The 24,235-nt window shown below is 40.2% G+C and overlaps 1 protein-coding gene across 1 annotated transcript in view; it reads left to right on the top strand.

Annotated features, from left to right (window-relative positions):
* The window catches only part of olfml2a (olfactomedin-like 2A), a 37,212-nt gene that overhangs the window by 4,187 nt on the left and 8,790 nt on the right, over positions 1-24,235 (top strand). The window contains exons 2-7 of the mRNA XM_086207074.1: positions 11,382-11,645; positions 12,845-12,952; positions 13,031-13,207; positions 15,761-16,001; positions 21,281-21,574; positions 22,310-22,495. Coding sequence (XP_086063200.1) covers positions 11,382-11,645; positions 12,845-12,952; positions 13,031-13,207; positions 15,761-16,001; positions 21,281-21,574; positions 22,310-22,495 — 1,270 coding nt within the window. The remainder of the gene's footprint in view (positions 1-11,381; positions 11,646-12,844; positions 12,953-13,030; positions 13,208-15,760; positions 16,002-21,280; positions 21,575-22,309; positions 22,496-24,235) is intronic.

The raw sequence follows: 24,235 nt of genomic DNA, 5'->3' as shown, positions 1-24,235 counted from the left end.
GGTAACAGATGTGTCTATGGTTCTTCTTGCCCAACACAAATGTAGCTGTTTCCATGGCGATTCTGTCAATTTAAATACCAATTGTGTTGTTATGTGAAAAAGAGAGATGCATCACACAAAAACAGCCGTGTTCCACACTATAGACAGGGTCCTTGAATGGACCCGCTGTGTCACAGGCTTAAGTGTCACTGCCTTTTAGCAGCGTATTATTGATTTATATAAACATTCTTCTGAGCAACTACAGAGGAAAATATATGAATTACTACAAATATGAAAGCCCTTTTCCCATTGGCTGAAAAAAAAAACAGTTAACATAGCTGTCTAACATCTGATTTTGTCAGTAAGGTTAAAGCATCATTCAGTCCTTGATCATTAATAGGTGCATTGATATGAGCTGAAAACCTGGGTTAACAAGGTAATTTGTGGTCCACCTCTAATCTGGAACCCACATTTGATTTACAGTTTGGGCTCCATATCAACAGTATACATGGAGTCACCAAAAGCTTGTTACCACTACCAGTCACTGCCATAACTTTTTTCTGCTTGTCTCCAAATTCAACCTCTGTTTTCTTTTCCTTTCTTTTCTTCTCTTTTCTTTTCAGTTTAAAAAACAGAGAAAATAATCAAGGAATAGGAACTACCTAAATACGACCACTGCACTCGAGAATGGCTTCTGAGAGGTGAAAAGCAGAAAGGCATCTCCTCATCTACTTACCATGGGAAAGGGATCAATCCAATTTTATTATGAGGGTTTAAAATTCCGGCGGTATGGTGGTGCAGTGGTTAGCACTGTCGCCTCACAGCAAAAAGGTTCCAAGGTCGAGCCCCGGTTCGGGCACTGGATCTTTCTGTGTGGAGTTTGTTCTCCCTGTACCTGCATGGGTTCTCTCCGGTACTCCGGTTACCTCCCACAGTCCAAAGACATCAAGAGGGGACGAGGCTGATTGATACTCTAAATTGACAGTAGGTGTGACTGTGAGTGTGAATGGTTGTCTGTCTGTATGTGTTGGCCCTGCAATGGACTGGCAACCCGTCCAGGGTGAACCCTGCCTCTGGCCCATGACCACTGGGCTCCAGCCCCCTGCGACCCTTAACTGGATAAGTGGCAGAAAATGGATGGATTGATGGATGGGTTTAAAATGCCTTCATGTATGTAGGGAAATGGGAAAGGGTATAAAAGTCCCTTCCCTATCAATACAACTCATAGAATAAACATACATTTATAGAAACCGTATTAAATAAAAAGTAATTTTTCTGCAATAAGTGATTAAGTAGTATAAAGATTTTAGGCAAGGTAAGTCAAATGTAGGGGTCTTGAGTTTTGGGGTCATTATACCATTTAGGAAGACGTTAGATTGTGATTACTTCCATCGTCATCTTCCGCTTATTCCTACACATTAAGGGTCGCGGGGGGGCTGGAGCCTATCCCAGCGTCAACGGGCGAGAGGCGGGGTTCAGACAGGTCGCCAGTCCATCGCAGGGCCAACATAGAGAGACGAACAACCATTCACACTCACATTCATACCTACGGTCAATTTAGAGAATCCAATCAGCCTAGTCCCCAATTGCATGTTTTTGGACTGTGGGAGGAAGCCGCAGTACCTGGAGAGAACCCACACAGACACGGGGAGAACATGCAAACTCCACACAGAAAGATCCTGTGCCCGAGCCGGGACTCGAACCCGGCACCTTCTTGCTGTGAGGCCACAGTGCTAACCACTGCACCACCGTGCAGCCCGATTGTGATTACTTAACAATACAAATTAAAAACTGCATCAAAATATCAATGTTAGCTGTCACCAGTGTCTTAGTCATTGATGTTGGCATTTGATGGTGTCCTGGGATTAAATTTTGGTCAGCTTATGTCTCAATCAACTTTACACTTAACAATATGGTTGGCCAGCTGGGTTTTTGCTGTGATTGATAAGAAATCCAATAAATCCATTGGAATCTGTTCTTGTGGACATATTAACCAGGAGATCAACCAGTGTCATATTGATCTCTTGTTATGGTAATATGTTGTGTTTGTATTGTATACTTTATGTTCTGACCAGCTGTAAATTCTACAGGGAATCAAACTTTGTATCACTACACATGATAGAGTAAATCTCCTTCCAATAAGTCCAGTCTTGTATTTGTGAAGATATCCAGTCTTTCTGCAGCCAGACTGGTGACACTGGTATTAATGAGAAACAAAGCCCTCTCAGAAGAGGGCATAGAGGGCACCACAGGGTGGCGTGGGAACCAGTACGAGCACCTGCTTGGTGTTTTGGTTGTAAACAAACCCGAGGACAATCAGTGCAAGGTCGGTGGGGGGGCTGAAAAAAGGAGACAGCAGAATGGGATGCTCCGTGTGCCTCAGCTTGGCACTGTGAGGCAGAAAATTGCAGGTTCTTCTATGTTTCTTGTGCACAGTGTGAATGAGAAGACATTTTGTCATGCCATGTTATGTCAACAAAACATTTAATTAGGGATGTCACATGGGGCTTGATGAAGTGTCAACATCATCAGTCAGCTTGAAGTTAAGTCCATGTTTTGGGTTAAAACAAAGCTGCAAGCTGTTGGAAATGACAAAGACTAATAGCTCTTTCAAACTGAGGCAATGATCTGGCAAAAAACTGCTTTTGGTGTTTAGCATGAATGGGTGAACATTTGCTTTTTGGCCCAGGATCATGACCCTGCACGTTATTCGCATTTTATGAGCACTCTCGCTCATATTGAAGTTTTCTTTGACCATAGGGGGCTTAGCAAATAGATTTATTCAGACTCAAAACACTTTTGTCTTGAATGATAATCGTGAAAGCCACAACTGGCAACACATACATCCATTTCACCCCCACCTATATAAACATAAGGTCTCTTTTGCATTTTTCTCCATCATATTAACACAGAGGGCTGTCTGACATGAACACTTCCTGAACATCTTAATATCCTGACCCCCCCCCCCCAAAAAGTTTTTACTAATGAACCAATTAGCATACTGATTCCTTAAATGAGACCTTTTGCCTTTTGATAAGACTCAATTATAAAACAGTTTGGCAGCAAAAGCTTGGCCTGCAGATACATGGCCAGCACAATAACTCATTTGGCTTGGTGTGGCTTGTGTTAGGAAGCCCACAGGTGGTTTCAACCCTACAAAAACATCTTTTATTTTCAGATACCACAAGGATTTTTTTCAGTCATCTGATATTGATGGGAGTAGTGAAGTTCTGGAGCTGAATCATCCTACAATGATGACATGCTGCAAGTCCAAATTGGTTCAATCCAAGAATTCCTGGAAATACCTTTCCAGTGCTAAAGAAAGACCATTGAAATTCCTTTCCAGGATTTGCAAATTAAATACAATATAGAATCTAATGCATTGCATCCTAAATGCATCATAATTTACACACTTAGCAAACTGAAAATTCAGTATATATTTTTTTTCATAACAAGGCTTCTTTTAGTATAGTTGACAATAAATATCACATCAGCATCTTTGGTTTTGTTAACACTTCTCACAGCAGTTTTAAAGCATCGTTTCTTCAACTCTTGGTCTCGCCCTGCACTCAGCTCCAACACTATCACTAAGCTTTCCTTAGCTGCTGGAGAAAGCACTTGAACATGTTCCAGGAATCATCCAATATCAATGTTCTTTTCTGATGATAAGTCTGGTAAGTCTTGGTTGGCCATCTTACAAACAGGCTTAAATTATAATGCGTTTATGGATGTAGATCTAACAGTTTATGCAGCAGATTAGTTAATGTAGCTGCAGCGACTAAAGCTCTGCTTATATTATATCAGTTACACATTTTTTGGATCAATTCAACCACCCAAGACGCAGATGGGAGGTCAATGGCAAAGACCCAACAACAACTTTGCAGTGGGAGGCTCACTTTTCCAGTTATGAGCACAGATTGTTTTTTAGTTGTGTTTGGAACCATAGACAGTATATGGTATCTGGACTGCACATCTGCACTATTTCCCACTGTATGAAAATATGGGTGCTGACATCCTGTGCTGGTGACATCATTCCTACCTCCACCAAGGAGACAATCAACAGTGTTAGTTTGTCATTGTATTTTTCAGCAGGATAACTCAAAAAGTTTTGGATGGATTTTTAAGAAAATGTTGCAGAACTTAGGTTGAGGAACAATTGATTATATTTTAGGACTGATTTAGACCTGGATCTTAGTAGGTGTGTGTGCTCTCCCAGAGCCCCCTATTTTACCTGTAGTCATTAGGGAAGCCAAGGTATTGACATCTTGCGAGATCAGTTTATCACAAAACAACTGTTTGACAATCATAGTCATGAATTGGTGTTACATCTCATAATGCTCAAATAGAAACAAGAGTTTTACAAAAAAAAAATTAACCCATGAACATATATGATAAGAAATGACACAAACCATCTTTGGGGAAAATTTGGCTTTACTTTTGATAATTTTATTATGGTGTTTAACAGAATTTTGTTAGTTTCGAGTGTGAATCTGAATGAATCCCTTAATGGCCTAATTGGGACTTGTTTAAGATTTGTTTGTTTGTTTGTTGAAAAAGGAAGCATCAGATATAACAGATTGTTCCAGATGCTAAAGTGCATAACAGAAGCCTCTTGTACATATTTAATTGTGACTCTGTTAACAGAGAAAGCAAACCTGTCCCTCACTTTCTGAGAGGTCAAATGTATTCTGGCCCTGACCCATTCATTACTTTACAAACCTTCAGCAGTATTTTAAAATCAGTTCTTTGACAGACAGGAAGCCAGCGTATAAGCCCTTACCCTAAGAGTGATGTGATCCACTTAGGTCTAAGGAGTCATGCAGCTGCAAATGTCTGATTTTACAGAGACATGTAAAGACAACTGCAGAGTTGTCCAGTATGATGAAGGTAAAAAATTCTTCAGAGAAAAACATCCTGGATATGTTCTTGAGGTGATGATACATTGACTTTGTAATTGTGTTTATGTGGCTGTTGAAATTCAGGTCTGAGGCCATAATTGCACCTCCACTACTGACTTGGTTTGGAGTTTTTTAAATAAAAATTTAAAAATTTTCACAATGCATCCATCATTTGTACAGGATTGTAATCCCTTGTGATATGGTTAAAGTTTTTAAATGTGTTTGTTGACCAAATAATTATTGTAGTAAAGTTCAACGTTTTCTATCATCTGAACTAGTGGGAGCATGAATGGAAGTGGCCCTAGAATGGAGCCGTGGGGAGCTGTGCACATCATTTTTGTCAGCTCAGATGTGCGATTACTTATAGAACAGGACTCGAACCAGTTAAATGCTGTACCAAATATTACCATCCAGTTTTCCAATCAGTCTAATAACATGTTGTGATTTACTACGTTGTGGACTATTGGATGTGGAAGCCATATTGACATCTTGATATTTATGTGCTTGTTGTCACCCATCAAATAGACTCATAAATAAATGCACTTTGCAAATAAGCAAGAAACTGTTGAAATGTTTGCAAAGTGTGTTAGTATCTTTAATCTGCATCCCGATGTGCTGTGATGTGTAAAATGTTGAGAGAGTATCCGGACACATAAACAGACTCTGCAGGAATGTAGATGTGTACCCCCAAAAGCAGCAAGGGCTTGATATACTTTGTGTTCAGCTAATTAACATCCAAGTGCTAATGCCTGTGTTTTTGTTCTGAGTCTGAGCCTGGGACCTCACAGTTCATCTCAGACCAAAGGCTTCAATTGAATCCCCCCTTTGTACCAAGTTAATCTTTACAGTGGCGCACTAAGACTGTTTATCATAAGCACTGTTAATTAGATTAAAAATCAGGCGGACGCTTTGAACTGGAATGCATCTGTGAGTGAAGTCCTGAGTGCCCTTGACAGGAGATGTGGATTTTTAAAAGGACAGTTTATCATACAACATGGACTTGATGGGCTAATACTAAATACAATTGGTATTCATGATGGCTTTAAAAGTGAGGGCTATTGAATTAGCTGCAGCTCATGAAAGGAATCACTTGTGTTTAAGGGGTTTAAAGGGTTGGAACTTGAAGCTGAACATTTGAGTTTTGCCACAGGGTAACTGCGCTGCCAGCTTGCCTTTTCACCAATTGCCCCTCTAATTACTTGCTGGCAAACAGCACAAGGGGAGGATGTACTTGTTTATATGAACATCGCTACAAATACAACAGGCCAGCACAACTGAAACTTTAACTCCTTCCCCAACACCAGCAAGAGCTTTCAAAAGTAACATCCATTGTGCAACACATACTGTGTTTATAGCAACCCTGAGCACAATTGGGGTTTCACTTCATCACTGTCAGGGTGTGTTAGCACTTTAAGGCTGCATCACTTGAGCTAATAGAGCTCTGTGACCTGAAGGGTCCTTTCCTCCCATTGTGAAGACACAAGTTCATGTTTGCACCCTGTTCTTTTTGACCTGAAAATTGACAGGTCAAAATGAAAGGTTCAAAGCATGCATTATATACCCCTGTACTCTCTATTATTAGCTATCTTAATTGCGTTGCTTGTCCTCATGCTGGTAGGTCAGCTTGGCATGAGATGTTGGATGATCAGTTAGGCATGCCGGCATATATGACTTGACAGATGTTGCAGCAAGCTGCTCTTATAGGCAGAGTTTTGATGATAAACTGGTACTGAATGTTTCTCCTGCAGTAAAATCTCAAGTTTGTCTGTGTCGACTAGACAAAACATGAAGTAGGAGAGTAAATCTGATTGGAATTTCTCCAATTTAAAGCAACTTAAGCTGATGTTGCTATGGAGCAGTCAGTGTTTGGCTGGGGTCAAACAATACAGCTCAGCGGGGTTGTGGGCATAGCCTCTGCTAAAGAAGTTTAATCTGCTAATCCACTCTGTTTTCATGTGGTTGTAGCATTTGTCAACCTGCTGCCTTTTCGCTTGACATGGGTCAGAGTTGGCTTGGGTCTGCATAGAGGAGTCCTGCCCTGTATCAGACACCCCAAGTATGTCTGCAGTAATGGAGGGAAGGACCCCCCTCCCCTTTCCTCCCTCTACCTAACATCGTCCCCCATCATGCAGCCTGCATTCCTTCACTAATGAGCCCCTCCCGCCACTACTCCTCCCCCTTATCTCCTCTAAACTTGCTACTGCACTGCCAAAAGATATTCAAAATGAATGAAAAGTCCAAAAATGCTACAAGTATTAAAAAGACTGCAGATATTTGCATCTGTCTGCCAACCAATTTTTAGATCCTTTTGGCCTAGGGAGTGCCCACCTCCTCTGACTCCATGTCCTGTAACCTGTAACATATCCTCAATTGATTTTACACACCTGTATCATGAACTAAATAAAACAAGTATGCCATGGGATCAACTTTGTCTTTAGTAGATTTAGTTTTAGATACATTTGCCAATCAGATCATCAAAAAGAGTGAATGCTGTAATGGTTTGTGCCAAGAGGAAGGAGATAAGCTGTACAGGTGAAATGTATGCTTGGGAGTGTTTTCAATTTTGAAAAATAGCAACAAAAAGTTATAAAAGTTTCAATTGGAAAAGTTTTTGTCTTGGTATACGCACAATGCAATGATGAGTGGTGGAAACAGGCTTAGTGTATAATTCATGAGGTGTTTAAACTTTAATATCCACTGAATCATCAGCTCCACCCAAGAGAGGCAAAATGGAAAACATTGAGATCTGTGTGGAGTGAAGAGGAGACTGTGGGTGGCCATTGCCATCTCGGCTTTGTGGGTGGTGATGCAGAGGATGGAGGGGTGGATTTAAAACGAACAGGTCACCTTGGTTGCAACCTGTCAATATTAAGGCATAAATCCTAAAGCACACCCTGCTTTATCCTCTTTTTTTCTCTGAATATGATGATTTATTTCCAAAATGAGCATCATACTACGTTGAATAACACAACACAAGAGCATAAACACATGTTTATGAAAATGTTTCCTGTGATAATAGTTCAAGTGACAAATAAAGACTGTTTTCTCATTGACAATCAGACTTCTTTGTGCAAGCCAATGAATTCAGCCATTAAAAAAAAAGCAGGACTAAGCCTCTTCATTGATTTTACTTTCCCAGCCTACATGCGACATCTATCCATACAGCTAATATATGTGCCTGATCTTTCATGAAACAAGTATTCAACTGTGCAACTGAGATCCAATCACTCAAACCACATTTGCCGTTGGTCTTGGCCATAGGTGTGGTGAAGGTAAATGTCACCTGAGCCACAGTCAGGTGATTCAATTGTGTAGGTTTGTTTGTTTTTTAATTTCTCTCACACAAATCCCCCTTGCCCTTCAGCAAGTAAGAAATAGGAAGTAAAAAGCAAATGGAATATGCCATCAGAATATATTTGACAAGCTATTGTTGACTTTGATTTATGCCAGTGCTCCTCAGTTGCTGCCATTTTTTTTTTTTTTGAGACAAAGGTTTATGTGAATGTAGGCCCTTAGATAGTGCATCCTATCCTGGTATTGAATGTGCTGGCTCATGGTCACTGTAATAGCTTAGTGGATCACTTCAATAGAACAAAACTATCATTAATAAAATCAATAATTAGCTACACGTGTGGTTTTCCTCCCGTGATAGGTCAAAATGTCCACAGTTCATTTATTAAAAATCTCCTTATTTTCAGATCAAACTGGTTCCATGTGTGCATCTGTCCTGTGGTTTGCAAGGAACCCTAAATCTCAGTAGGAAAAGACAACAGCACGAACTTCCTCCGAGACAGGATGTGGATAATTTTTTTCAGTTTCTGATACACGTGAACCAGTACCAGAGCTCTTTTTCCTTTGATATTTTAATTACTGAATACTGCACTTGAGAGTGATGCTCTTGAACAGGTTTACTTTTGTTAAAAATCAGTTGCCATTACTTTCAAGTTAAATGTACATGGCTGGCTCTTTCTGCATGTTTGAGTCGCACACAAAAAATTTAATTGAGAGGGAAACGCCATCATAAGTTCAGAACACTGACCATTTGTGACTTGAAGGCTAAGGACACATTTCAGTGAAGTATCTTTTCAGTTTTACACTGCACATTGCAAATTTGCCACCTGTTCAATAAAGATTTTCATTAACGCCTGCTTCTGCATTCATGGAATGTGATGAAAGTTTGCTTAACTCTAAGCCTGATCACATCTTCATTAAGAAAAGGTAGGTACATAAAGGCCACTCTGAAGGGCTATGTGAGAGAACACAGTTATTTATCTGTTAAATAAGTCTGCCATTTTAAGATGGACTGAATTTCAAGAGAAAGCTAAGAAAGTCACAGAGCTGTGTTCTGCCAACCCAACATCATCATTTCATCATTTAAGCCTGTGGACTTGGCCTCTTGTGTGAAAGCTGTCTCTTCTGTATGCCAGCGGCCATTCTTCTCACATTGGAACTGTGTGGAACATCTCATCAAGCTGCCATGCATTGCTTCCTGTTTTTTTTAAGTGAGCCATGACCAGAGCCTGCCAAATCTCTTTCATCACACATGGCAGCCAAAGGCCAACTGGTGATACAGAATCCCTCTGAGTTCTGTTTCTGAAGTTTTCCTCTGAGTCACACCGGCTATCCTGCAAAAGACGGGAAGCATGTGTTTAGTTAGTTTTTTTTGTTTTTTTTAAATCTTGGAATCACTTTCCTTCCCTTGCCTTTGTTTCTCTAAAATAAAACTTGGATTTAGTATTCATGCAGGTCCAGTGGGGGTACAATGGAATAGGTGACTGGAATGATTCGGGACTAACTGGTGGGGGAACCGACAATGCAGCATATTAACTTCACAAACTGCGTCATTTTATTTAATTGAATCAATATACAGTGCATTTGAGGTCATTGATATTCAAGTCAGATGTGTTAAATTCTTGCTTATCCATGAGGCTCAATAAAAATAGGGCCACAGTACAGAAATATTTCAACTTTAGTCTCTGTAAGAAGGGGATGAACAGATTCAATTTCCTGTGGAGGCGTGTGCAGCAGGATATTGGAAACCTTCTATCAGTCTGTTGTGGTCAGTATTTTGCTGCAGGGCAAAACTGGAGCCAGCGACTAACATACTTAATAAGCTGATTAAGAAGGCCGGCTGTGTAACTGGCTCAAAACCAGACACCTTTGAAGTTGTGGTGGAGAGCCAGGGCACTGAACAAACTGTTATTCATTAGGGATAAGCCTGCCACCCTCTCCACACTTTTTCTGCCGTTTCAAGTGTCGTGAATGCTTATTTGTTCCATTAGTTTGTCAGTTTAATTCCTCATAAACGTTGCCTAGTTTTAGTTTTTAAAAATTCTAAATATAGTAGTGTTGTGTGTGTGTCAACAAAAGTCATTACAGTTACTTGAATGATAGAACCATGGCTATGTCTGTGTGAGGGAGATGTTATGATACAGTCTTGTCAGCGGAGGGCGCTTGTAGAGCAAAGAGCAAAATTTAAGCTGCTTATTATTATGACAATAACAGGTATCAGGTCCATGTAATGATTGGTCCAACTGGGCTGAGATCTAGTCGCAGGTTCAACCACTTTAACTTTAACAAAACACAGAAACTTGGCTTGGGTCTTGAAGGGTGCAGGGTCTAGCATGTGGCACAATCACGTCAGTTCTGTTGATGTTACCTTTAGAGCATTTTGACGGATCTTCTTTTAAATTTGGCATAAATATTTTGTGTGAAGCTGTCAAATGAGAATACTTGTGACTCAGCTGCCATGGTAATAATAGTCAAGCCAACTCTAACCACTGCCCAACTGCACAGAACACCATTCATCATATCACAATCAGTAATGCAGTGTCTCCAGATGCAAATTCAAGTGGGTTTTTTTGTCTCGGACTCACCAGACTTTGCAGTGATGCGTCTCCACTCTTTTCTGCCCAAAGCAATAATTCTTCACCTGTGTCTAACGGAACTCTCAGGGCTTTCATCTGTTTCTGTTTCAGCCAAACTCCACCATGGCAAACCTTTTCTGTGATTTTACACATCTTCCTTCTCTACCAGATTGCAAATCAAATCAAATCTCAAAAAGTTTTCAGACATATCTTTATATCCTTTGTGTAATGTATGCATCATCATAGAACATGCTACATTTTTATTATATTCTTTTATTCATTTGACTATTTTTTTTTAAATTTTCACACATATTCAGACTGTTTTCCTTTCAGATACACTGTATAGTTGCTATGTTATTTTTTTAAATGCATGTCACTATATAATTTCCCTCACTGGGGATCAGCAAAGTCTACCCAGCAGGCAACTAATAGCTTGATATCAACTTACAACCAGTGCATAAACAGAAACATTATCATGAGGTATTATCAGTAATCAGACTGATGTTGACATTGTCCTTATGTTCATTTTTATTTTATCTGTTCATTTTAAATGCAAAATTAAAGGAAGGATTTTAGTCACAACACAGAAAGCACAAATATTGCCTTTTTTCTGATAGTTCACATTGTCCCTCTTCAGATCTTTGGGGAGACAGAACCTGTTCGGATGACATCAGAGGGCTCAGACTGCCGCTGTAAGTGTATCATGCGCCCTTTAAGCAAGGATGCCTGCTTGCGGCTGCGGAGTGGCAGTGTACGCGTTGAGGACTTCTACACAGTGGAAACAGTCAGCTCTGGATCTGACTGCAAGTGCTCATGCACGGCACCACCATCCTCCCTCAATCCCTGTGAGAATGAATGGAAGATGGAAAAGCTTAAGAAACAGGCTCCAGAGTTATTAAAGGTTAGAAGATTCAACTCAAAGACTGTGTTTATATACATGCAGCAATTTAAAACTATGTTCATGAATTACTTCTACCGAGGAGGTAGTTATCTATCACTGCTTGTCTGGTGTTTGTTAGCAGAATAAAAAGGATTACAGCAATTAGGTTTAGGAACAATGATAAGATTTGAAATTGATCTGGATATAATGATGTCATATCGCTCTGGTAGATGCATTTGCTTTTTGAGTGCCTTTTCGTTTGGGAGTACTAAGTGCAGCAGTGATTAAGTAATGGAGCTTTGGTCCTGCGGTCTTGTCGGATCATATTATTGATATGAAAGACGTATTTCTGTATTAAGTTAGCATTGTTTCATGGATTTACCAAATGACAATATCACAAACAATCAAACACGAGCTCCAAGGTCCTACGAACAGCTTTTAAAAGACTGTGTTCACCAAAGAGACTGAAAAAGACAAAAAAGGATTTTTCTATTCCCAGCAGCAGGAAATTATTCTGAACGTTTGAGCACACCTGCACAAACCTGATGAACATTTTTATACGTCACAGGCAGGGAAGGCACGCTATGAACCATATGAAGAAGAAGGCAGTTGTAGAAGTTTCATTTGACTCCGCGTTTAACTAGAAAGCACTCTGAGAGCACACATCTCTCACCAAGAGGTCTACAAGGATACAGAATAACATGACCATATATCCAAATATGTAGGGTCTGCTGAATTATTTTCCCAACTGCCTGTGACAAGAAAGGCTGCTATTATCTATAGTATGCCACAAGCTTAGAATTTTCAGAATCCATGATCTACAATTTAATCCAGATTGTCTCCAATGTTAAGTACTCGTTCCATGTCATATCACCTATATTTCCAAAAAGTAACCCAAACCCTTTTGTCTCTTTTGGAGATGACTTGTTAGCCAACAAGCAGACACACCAGAAAAAAAAGACATACTGTACAGTACATTTCTTAAGAAAAGGCCTGTAATAATTAAGCCGGACCCTGAATTGACCCCAGACTGAGAGTGCACTGCTGCCTATTGATTGAGTGTGGGTGGCAATAGTGGTAATAGGAGTAAATATTGACACTGTGCACTTAAGTAATGACAGTGTAATATTTAGCTGGAAGAAAACCCCCACAAATCTGTCAGGTTTGTATTTATGAGACAGTGAATAATGCTAGTTACTCTCCTTGTCACCAACCCCCAGCTCCAATCTATGGTGGACCTTCTCGAGGGAACCCTTTACAGCATGGATCTAATGAAAGTCCACTCCTACATCAACAAGGTGGTGTCTCAGATGAACACCCTGGAAGAGGTAAGTAACAAACACAATTATGATGATTGATGATTTTTTTTGGCGATGATTAAAAATGACAATAATATCATTTTACAGACAATCAAGACGAACCTAACACGTGATAACGAGTTTGTCCGAGACAGCATGGCGAGCCTTAACAACCAGTTTAAGAGATATGAGAACTACTCCAACATTATGATGAGCATCAAGAAGGAGATCTCCAGTCTCAGTCTGCAACTGCTTCAGAGAGACTCTTCTGAGACCAAAGCACAGGTACAATAACTTCAAGTCAAGTTAAATCCATACACGAAGGCTGTGTCCCAAATCGCATACTGCATACTTCAAATTTTCAAACTGAGTATACTAAGCATACAATGTACTCAATCGCGCAGTGTGCGAGTTTCGAGGGTGCAGTGCTCATAAGTGCTGTCCCGAATCGCATACTGCAGCGCGGTGCACTCATTGGAAATGAAGAAGCGAAGTCTTCTTCTTCGCCGATTTGTGACCGGCTAGCACCGCCACCTTTTGCCTGCGTTTGTTGGTCGATTTTTGAAGCAGTAAAACTGCAAAATGAACGTCATGTCAATGAGCGTCAATGTCATCGCGCATTGTTACACCACAACTGGAGCCATAAACGCAATGTCCTCCTTCTATTGGCTGAGGATGCAACAGTATGTATAGTTAATTTGTGTGATCTATTAAGCAAAACATTTTGGTGACAAGTCATTTTATTTTTTCAAACCCGTGTCCACACAGAATTTCAAACTCGTCCCCGTTATTTTATGTAAAGGTGATGCTATACAAGTCAGTGTCGACCGACTCTCACCACAGCTGTCAGCCGCCATTTTTATCTATGAAATGAGTGTCCACAGTCGCATGCTCAAAATCTTGACCGATTTGAGTACATCATCCAGGTACTTTGCGTATTCAATTTTCGCACACTATCCATACTTTTTTCCATTTTGAGTTGACGATACACAAAATTTTAAGTACCGGTATGTAGTATCGAAGGGCATCACGGTGGTGCAGTGGTTAGCACTGTCACCTCACAGCAAAAAGGTTTCGGGTTCGAGTCCCGGCTTGGGCACAGGATCTTTCTGTGCATGTTTTCCCTGTGCCTGTGTGGGTTCTCTCCAGGTACTCTGGTTTCTTCCCACTGTCCAAAGACATGCAATTGGAGACTAGGCTGATTGATACTCTAAACTGGCTGTAGGTGTGACTGGTTGCCTGTCTATATGTGTTGGCCCTGCGATGGACTGGCAACTTGTCCAGAGTGAACCCGCCTTTCGCCCGAAAGCCGCTGGGATAGGCTCCACCCCCCCCCCCCCCCCACCCCTCACTTGCTTATATTGGTCCCACACAGACACAGGGATTGATTACATAATCACTTCAAAAGTCCTAATTGCTGCTTGAAAGATAATGAATTGCTATATAGTCAAACACAGGTAAATTAAATAAATCACGGTCAATTTAGAGTATCAATCAGCCTTGTCCCCTTTTGCATGTCTGTGGACTGTGGGAGGAAGCTGGAGTACCTGGAGAGAACCCACACAGTCACAGGGAGAACATGGAGACTCCACACAGAAAGATCCCGTGCTTAAGCTGGGGCTCGAACCTCGATCTTTCTTGCTGTGAGGTGACAGTGCTAACCACTGCATCACCTTACCGCCCATAAAAAATGTTTTAATAGCAAAAATGAAAATAAATGTCATCTATATGTCATAGAAATACAAGGACTTGAAGAAAATGTTTCCTGAAAACTCTGCTATGTGCGTGCCAGTATCGAAAGATTAGGAATAATTACTGTTTTTTATTCTGATTTACTGAGTACATTTTTGCTTACAGTATTTATATATATATATATATATATATATATATATATATATATATATAGTATAAAATCAGATGACATATATGTCTGATATTTGCTTCCTCTGAACATCATTATTAGCATCAGCTAGAAAAATTGAGCAACATCAGAAAAATCTGACAAATTAGAAGGTTATTGTTAGCATCATAGGAGATTTTAAAAAAAGTGCATTAGTGAGAGTAGTAGTACTTGTAGTATTGGTGGTACATTACAAGAAAACATTTAGTATTCCTAAGGGCTGTGTGACTCATTCATTCTAGTCTAGTCTATTTCTTTGTTTATTGCATTCTTGCCAATTGATCCTGCTGCTATTTCACTGTCAGCCAGCTTTTCTGTTCCTTGCACCAATGCACATTTGCTGTTATTATTTTCAGATTTCCAGTGGATAAAATCACAATTTAAAATTTTTAAAACTGCATATTGACAATGTGTAGACATTGATTTAATAGTACAGTTAGTGCCTGACGGTGAGTGATGATGCTTTTGGAGTGTAAGCAACAGAGTATCAACAGCAGTAGCCTCATGCTTGAAATACACAGGGAATGTATGTGGGTGAGCAGGATTATGGTGGTGTTCCTAATATTTTGTCCATCACATTTATGTTAAGAAGGGTTGAAAAATATTAGGAACATCTGGCAATATATCCCACTACTGTTCTATAGTTAGGCAAAATCACTCCCTACAAAATGATCATTAATATGAATCATTGTCTCTCAAACAGATCATTATACATATTAGCAGCATAACTTTTATGATGGTGTTTTCACGAGTGTACATTTTCTCTTCTCGCACTGTGAGACATTTAACAATGAGGGCATCACAATGTTGTCCAAATTGTGTGCATATCCCTGTAGCTTTCGCAAGGCAAACTTCAAATGTGCATTAAACATATAAAATACAGCTGCAAACAAATATTACATCGTGTGCTGACTTAACTCAAATGTCATTGTTTGCAGGATACAAATGATGAGAAAGCCAAGGCGGTAAAACCACCCAACAAAAAGACCCCTGCATCTAAACCCCCTCCTAAACCCAAAGAAAAAGTCATAAAGCCCAAGAAAGAGGTCATTAAAACTGGAAAGCCGCTCAAGCCTGATCCTACAGCCAAAGCTAAAGTGGTTGGCCACCAGCCAGGCGTGGTGAGGGGCATTACATACTACAAGGCTGCCAAGACCGATGAGGAAGAGCACAGAGGAGGTGAGCATTTTCAGCTAGGCAGGGACGCTATACTCTCCCAGCATAGGGCTGTGTTTATAGAAAACCACCCTCTCGGAGCTAAAGCAAACATCGTGCTTGCACTTTAGCTGAGTTTGCACTCCCATCTGTGTGCGATCATCTGTGTGTGATCCACTGTGGGTGTTGAAAATGATCCAAATGAGTTTCTTCAACAATATAATTTCACCTCACATGACACTTTGTTGGATTGAGATCAACCAGCAGCCGTGGCTTTATACATCTCACAAACAGAGTCAAGACCCTAATTAGGAGGATTTAGTCTCCACTAGAGGACAGTATGAAGTTCCCCGAGAATGTTTATTTACACAAGTGTGTGATATGGCTTTAGTTGTGCTGCTAACTTCACACCTTAGTGCAAGGCAATAAACGAGAGAATCCATCGCTGTTCACCACACAAGATCTCCACAAGATTTATTCCGGTGTTGTTTTAACCAAAGCTGGTCGAGTCAGTGCAGAATTGGATTGCTGGTACGCATTCAGTGAGCAGGAAATCCAAATCTTTTATTGACAAAATACATGGACAAGATGGAATGCTGTGTCAATGGAGTGCTGCCATGGCCATGACATGCCTCAGCTTCACTCCTCACAACAATGTGTGGGGACCCTCACCAATGCAGAGAAAACATTTCCTGACTTCTTCCAATCCTCTTTAAGTCTAGTTGAGTGAATAGGTATGCTGAGTTTGCACAGGGCACACGCACATAACGCTGTCAGATCGCGTGTTCTGCCATGTATGTGAATCTCAATAAGCTCAGCCACCCTTGTCAAATCACTGAAGCCATTAGCTCTATTTCCATAATCTCTATTAAAGACCCTAAAACTTTTATTCATTCTAGGGAGGTTGAGGCACCTTCATTTTCTTCAGTGCCCATTTCAAACACAGTTCCAGTTACTTACATCTTACTGCCAAGTGTATCTGAATTTCTTTGCTGTCACAGCGTCACCAAAACTACAGTGAATTGCTGAAAAGGTAGGGAAGTTCTCAAATCTTTCACCGTACTAAAAAATTTAAAGAAATAATCAAGTACAATTGAGGATCACATGGAGTATTTTAAAAGTTTATTTTAAAGCAGATTTGCACAACTAGCAAAGAGTACCTGAAAATTCAAAAGAAGTACTCTAAACTTCAAAACCCTTCCCTATCAGAGAAATGGTGCACTATACTGTTGGCCATCTTGTTGTTTTCAAATGCTCAGTGGTTTCTTTCATTCACTATACAATATACTATAAAATACCCACAATGCACAACAGAAGTGAGTGTACATATGATGTACCCTTCCTTTTACACCTGTGTACTACATTGCAACGTGGTCGTGTATTTACGGTGGAGAAGTAAGAAACGAACAATGGTCAAACATAGTGAAAAATCAGCATTTTCTGTCATTAATACACTAGCAGCCAAGCCTTTGTACATTCATAAACTGTTGTAAATTGATCAAATATGCTCGGTGTACCGCTGCGTCATGGGAATATCTGGTACATACGCTGATGCAATGAGGTTCAGAAAATTCAAGCCTCATATCCAAAACCCCTTTCAGTCATTCCCTATATAGTTCACTGTTTCATACACTGCATAGGGAGTAGTGACTGAGTGAATGAGTGTACAGCTCCGAACACAGCCGCTGTGTATCACGAGTCCAAAAGTTCACTGCATTTGAATTGTGTGAGATTTGATATTGTAAAATCACTTGTTAGATAGTTTGCCATTTGTAATTTTTTTTTTTTTTGGTAAAAAGGCCTTGTTTAATTTTAAGATATAAAATATCTAAGTCCATACTGAGCTTTTTATATTATGTTCATGAATAAGAGTTTTATCTTATCAAATTAGTTGTAGGTCATGTAGCCTATTTGTCATATTGTGTAAAAGTACAGTAATTCATTATCAAAAGAAGAATGGTACATTTATCTCCATCAAAACAGAAACGCTGACGTAAAGTACAAATTGCCTCCATAAATGTTCTAAGTGTACACCTCTTCTTAACCTGCCTTGTCAATATCAATACTACAATTTATCATGATATGTATTCTTACAAACATTATGGAAACACTTATCCAATATTAACATTTTTATTACAACAGCTGGTGATATAAACAGATTCACTCATCACTCACCATTTTGTCATTTTGAGAAGTTGTGTATAATGAGCCTCCTTTTCATCCTAGTTTACAACTTCTTTGAAATTGGAACCACAAAGCAATATATAAAAACAGAATTCCTGTATTTTAAGCAGTTTTTCTTCTATAGTTTGAATGATCTCATGGTGTATCGTAGATTAACCCTCGATATATATGCTACAATTATTGCAGAATTGCTCTAATGTGATACAATAGTTACTGTACATAAGTATTACGATAGTATTGTATCGTGAGTTCCTCTGTCACCCCCACCACTACTCCTCAGAGGTTGTAAAAGGATAGGAAAATGTTGTCTTCACTAATTTTCTGGTTCAAAATTTTGTATTGTTACAACTCAGACCTAGTTGTACCTTAGACAACTATCTACTTTCAAGGTTGTTGTCATCGTCAGAGTTGGTGGTGGAGCTAAAAGCTTGTTAATACAAAAAAATTGAGGTAAATTGGACTGGAAAACAACATACATAATCTCTGGTGAGCAACTGCCCACAGAACAAACAGCTAAGGAATAAACAGACAAGCTGAACTTAAATTGTATGGCACAACAACAAACAGGTGGCAGAACACTAGGACAGGGAAGGAGCTGATTGGGTAAGAGACACAAGGTACAGGGCTGTGACTGAAGAGGACTGATTAACTGATGAGACACAGGTGCCAATCAAAAAAGCAGGAAACAGACAATGACGGGAAGTAATACACAAGAACATGCTAGGGAAGCAAACTTAAAAATAAAACAGGAACTCACATAGACTAAGTTGGCAACACAGACACAATGCAAAGATTTAACTAAGGAGTCCAAGATATAAAGTCCTTAACTGAAAGTGGGCGAAGTCCAGACGGGACTGCAACAGTTGCCTTTGTAGGATTGAACTCCAACAGAGAAGTCCTTTTAAGTCTCAAATCTGAGTATCATGACAACAAATGTGCAAATTAAATCAACATAGAATGTAACTCACAACAATAAAGCAAGTTCTTTTGGTGTCAATGCTTAAATTGCTAGCAGTGATGTCTAGTATAAAGGAATGCACAAAGTATTCCTCACACAAGCTCTTTGTGTGTATGAAAATATCTTCATCACAGACAGTAATAAAATATTCTAAAGGGGACTTTGATCTATATTGTTAAGTAATAGTCTAATAACAAAAGCAGCACAATGTGTGTACTATTTGCTTTATTAAACACAGATGGCCATGTCAGCTAACAGCCTCTTTCAGAGAGTCATAAACTATATTCGGTCAGAGAAAGGATAGTATTGATTGACAGGATTTAGAGTTGGTGTTGAAGTTATCTTGAAAGACTTGATTGCTTTCCGAAGCACTGGACTGTTCCACAGAAAACCTATCAGACTTCTTCTCCAGCCTTCATCAGGCCCACGTGTTCAGGGTTTGCGTGTCAGGAAGATGTACTGCTTGTGTAGCGCTGCTGTCATCTTCCCACATCTGTCTGGCAGCACAGGATGTTAGTATACGGCCTCTCCCTCAGCTGGGACTAGCTTTGATTCATGGTCTTTTTTAAGACCCCAACTGACTATTGAAGCTGAAAACCAATACACGTTTGACAAATGAAGAAGAAAAATAATACATATACAGACAAAAGAAAAAAGGATTTTGTTGGGGGGGGGGGGGGCTGGATTTCATTCAAAGCCTCACAAAAATATTCCAGCCATCAAATAGACCTGGGGGTTATAGCTGAAAACAATTGGTATCAAATATTTCATTTCAGTCATTACTTATAATTTTAATGACCTATGTTTTAGCAAAGCCAAGGGGAAAAATTTAACTACCTTATTTATGAGTCTTGTACTTTTGTGTATTTGTGTCTGCTACTGCCTCCTCTAATTTCATGTCTATGGATACACTCAGAGCACACATCTCTTATTTCTTCATCATCATTATGAAATGATCACATGGTGTTATTATTACTTGCAGAAATATATTGTTACAATGCACAACAAGCACAACTCCTTGCTTCATTCCTTCCTTCACACTCCCTCTCACTTTTACACCTTTCTTTTTTCTTTCCTACCCCTCTCTTTACACTCCCCACCACGTTGCCACCCTTCCTTTACTTCCCTCCGTCCATTGTTCAAAACACTGAGGTCATAAAGATACTATTTCAAAGTAAGCTATTTATTTTTACTCTTTATTTCTTTCCCTTTTGCTGAAAATTGTAGTAAGTTTTACATTTTTTTGTAATAAAATCAAATATGTCGAAGATGTTAATTTACATGCATTTTGCTGCTGGATGTACCCAGGTCCATCTTGGAGTATTACTTTTCACCTTAAGAGATGTGCTAGTTCAGGGTCTTCAGCATTCTAACTTGAGGACTGCAGTTGATAAGTAGGACACAGTTAGCAAGAATTTTTCTGTGAGAATCTCAGCATCAGCACAGCTCTCATGAAGACTTATCCAAGCCAATTCCAAATATAACTGGTTTTTGTCTAATATTTTCTTGCTAAAACTGAGCTAAGCCATAACTGATATAACGCAGGTGGATGACAAGATTGCCTTGTTTTCTTGACCAGCACTCAAAGTTTTCATCATAGTTTACATGAATTCTTGCTATGCCTTGGTGCTAAAAAATTATGATGCCCTGTCCTATTTTCCAAATTTGATAGAAGCGTTACCTGTAATTCCATGACAGACATATATTTAATGCAATATATGAGGAGTCAATGTAGATTTAAGTGTTTTAAGAGGGTTCTGAGGCATCATCACATTCACCATTACTGTATATTAATGAACTAACTTAACCAATCAGTAAAACAGGCTGATTTGCTAATTTGATATCTTTGCTGAGAACATCTTAAACACACTTGTCATTGTCAAGGAACTATATACTGCATGAAAAGTGATGTCACTGAAAAGTTTTAAACCCCCATTTAAAAGAGTTTGTCGATAATGTCTCTATCCTGATATACTGCCCAAATGTCACAATAAATAACAAGAACAAGAAGCAGTTTTTGAAACTTTAAAAGCTTTTCTCTTCGTACCACTAACTCTCTGGTCTGTCTGACCTTGAAGGGCCATCTGCTGCATGTGAGTGATTTAGATTCCAACTCCTTCTGTCTCCTGCCGTGACTCAGACTTCCTCTCTTCCTTCCCAGATCACTCTGCCAAATCATACACAGTCCATCATGTCACAGAAAGCCAGTCTGAGGATGGAGGCGCTGAGATGGTTCTGGAAACCATTGAGGCGACTATGGCTGAACCTGTTGCAACGACTGCAGCTTCAACCACCACCCCCACTACTACTACTACTACTACTACAACTACCACCACTACTGCACCTACGACTGCCACCACCCAAAGTACAGCAGCTCCTGAGAGACCAGCTCCAACAATTGTGCTGCTGCTGGACAACTCCAACAACAACAGTCGGCCCAGTCTTCATAGAGCAGGTATCTGTGAATACACAGAGAGAAACATTGACACAAAGACACATATTGTACTGATAAATAAGCTGCAGGAAGTAGAAGTTGCAAACTGCATTTGTACGGGTGTTTGCTTTGTGTGTCTTTCTCCAAAATTCATATTGAGGAAAATAAACATAATTTGAACACAGTTATTCTTGTATTTATGTACATAGTATCTTACTAAAGGGTATGTTGGCTTTTGCTCATTAAACTTAAAAATGAACTTGACCACATTGTTTACTTTGTCAAGACATTTAAGGTAATTTGGCTCCATTTACCATTGTAAGAACCACCTACTCCACTCTGAAGTGCTGCTTAGTCCACTTGACTATGATGAAGTATTTTGTAATCAAATTAAGGGTGATCTCATTGTAATTATAGTACAACGATGTTACAACAATATTTTCTTCACTGGCAGAGAACATCTGGAGGATTGTCCTCTGGGCTGATTACATAATCTTCTATTTTCTAACTGAAACAGATGCTGAGTAATCACAGATTGCAGCCATAAAGTCAATGGCTTTGCATATTTGCAGAAGTGTCTGGCTGGTGAATCTGGCTTTCAAAGTATTCTATTTCAGGCTGTGACTACAGTGGTAAAGGCAAATATAGTTGTAGATACATTATTTGTATTTGGATGGGTATGAGTGTGAAATCAATTTCAATTTGGAGATTTTTTTTCTCAGTGTACATGCTGAATGTTCATTGTGTCTATTTCAGGGAAGATTCTTAACTGTGAAGGCACTCTAGCATCAATTGAGCAGCCAGAAAAGCAACACAGTTATGGGCGTAATGAAGGTGCCTGGATGAAGGATCCCCTGGCTAAAGACTCCAAGATCTACGTAACAAACTATTACTACGGCAACAATCTAGTGGAGTTCCGTAACCTGGACAACTTCAAACAAGGTGTGCCTTCATGTTGCTCCACTGATACAATGCTGAGCCCTATTTGAAGTAAATCAGTTTGTACTTTGCCATCTGACCATGTCTTGAAGAAAATTTACAGCAGGTCTGAACAGCATGGCTTATTTTTACAATAATAACAGAAATTGTAAGAGAAAATACTTCCATCTATCTAATTGTAGACGTCATAGGCTTTTGACACTGAGACAAGCACTTTGTTGGAAGTAAACTGAACCATCCATCAATCCATTTTCTACCACTTATCCTGTTAAGGGTCAAGGGGAGGCTGGAGCCTATCCCAGCTGCCTTTAGGCAAGAGCCGGGGTTCACCCTGGATGGGTCGCCAATCCATCGTAGGGGCAACACATAAAGACAGACAACTATTCAAACTCAGAGCCACACCTATGGTCAATTTAGAGTATCTGATTAACCTAGTCCCCTCTTGCATGTCTTTGGACTGTGGGAGGAAGCTGGGGTAGCAGGAGAGAACCCATGCAGGCACAGGGAGAACATGCAAACTCCACACGGAAAGATCCTGTGCTGGAGGAGACAGTGCTGACCACTACATTGCCGTGTCCCCCGTATTGTGCCTTTCAATCAATCAATTAAACTTTATATGTATAACTCTTTTCATCCAACTGTCTTGTAGCACAAAGCGCGATTCAAGCATAAGAATAAAATGTCAGACCCCCTACACAAACAATATAAACACAAAAAATCAAAGTAAAAAAAAGAACAAATGTTAACCAATCAAAAATCCTTGAAATAGAGCTCAGGGACTGTGGAAACTCTATCCTAGGAAATTTCAATAAGGAAATGCCAGAAGAAGCATTAAGATAACTTGATAAAATAAAAAATGTAAGTCATTCAGGTCCTCCTCCTTGAGCTTACAGTAGCTCAAAAGACCCCAATGATGACCAACAAGGTTGGACCGAGTTTTCCTTTCCCCGAAGCGGGTTGCCAGGGCCCCCCTCTGGAGACCCAGGAGGGGGAGGGGCCCAGGCCTGCACCCATGGTAGGGGCCAAAGGGGTGAGGTGCAGTGTGGGATGGATAGCAGCAGAGAGTGAAGACCTTGGTGGTCTGATCCTCGGCTGCAGAAGCTGGCTCTGGGCACATGGAATGTCACCTCTCTAGTGGGGAAGGAGCCTGAGTGAGGTTGAGAAGTTCCAGCTGGATACAGTCGGACTCACCTCAATGCATGGCAAGCGCTCTGTAACCAATCTGCTCGAGAGGGGTTGGACTCTCTTCCACTCTGGTGTTGCCAGCAGTGAGAGATGATAGGCAGGGGTGGCAATACTTGTTCCCCCTTGGCTCATTGCCTGTACGTTGGAGTTTTCCCCAGTGGATGAGAGGGTAATCTTCCTCCGCCTTTGGGTGGGGGGACAGGTCCTGTCTTTTGTTTGCTCTCACGCATCAAATTGCAGTACCAGGCTTTTTGGATTCCCCAGAGGGAGTACTGGAGAGAGCCCCCTCTGGGGATTCCCTTTTTCTGCTGGGGGACTTCAACACTCACGTTGGTGACAACAGTGAGACCTGGAGGCGTGTGATTGGGAGGAATGATGATTAACTTTGTGGTCGTGTTGTCAGACATTCAGTCATATGTCTTGAACACTTGGGTGAAGAGTGGGACGGAACTCACAACCAATCACCACCTGGTGGTGAGATGGCTCTGATGGTGGGGGAGGATGCCAGCCAGACCTTGCAGGCCCACACACATTGTAAGGGTCTGCTGTGAACATCTG

The sequence above is a fragment of the Aulostomus chinensis genome, chromosome 6, assembly GCF_037954235.1.
Source record: "Aulostomus chinensis isolate RoL2024-O1b breed Wild chromosome 6, RoL_Achi_v1.0, whole genome shotgun sequence".
NCBI classification, from domain to species: domain Eukaryota; kingdom Metazoa; phylum Chordata; class Actinopteri; order Syngnathiformes; family Aulostomidae; genus Aulostomus; species Aulostomus chinensis.
The sequence above is the reverse complement of the archived record's forward strand: the minus strand, read 5'-3'. Positions and strand labels throughout refer to the sequence as shown.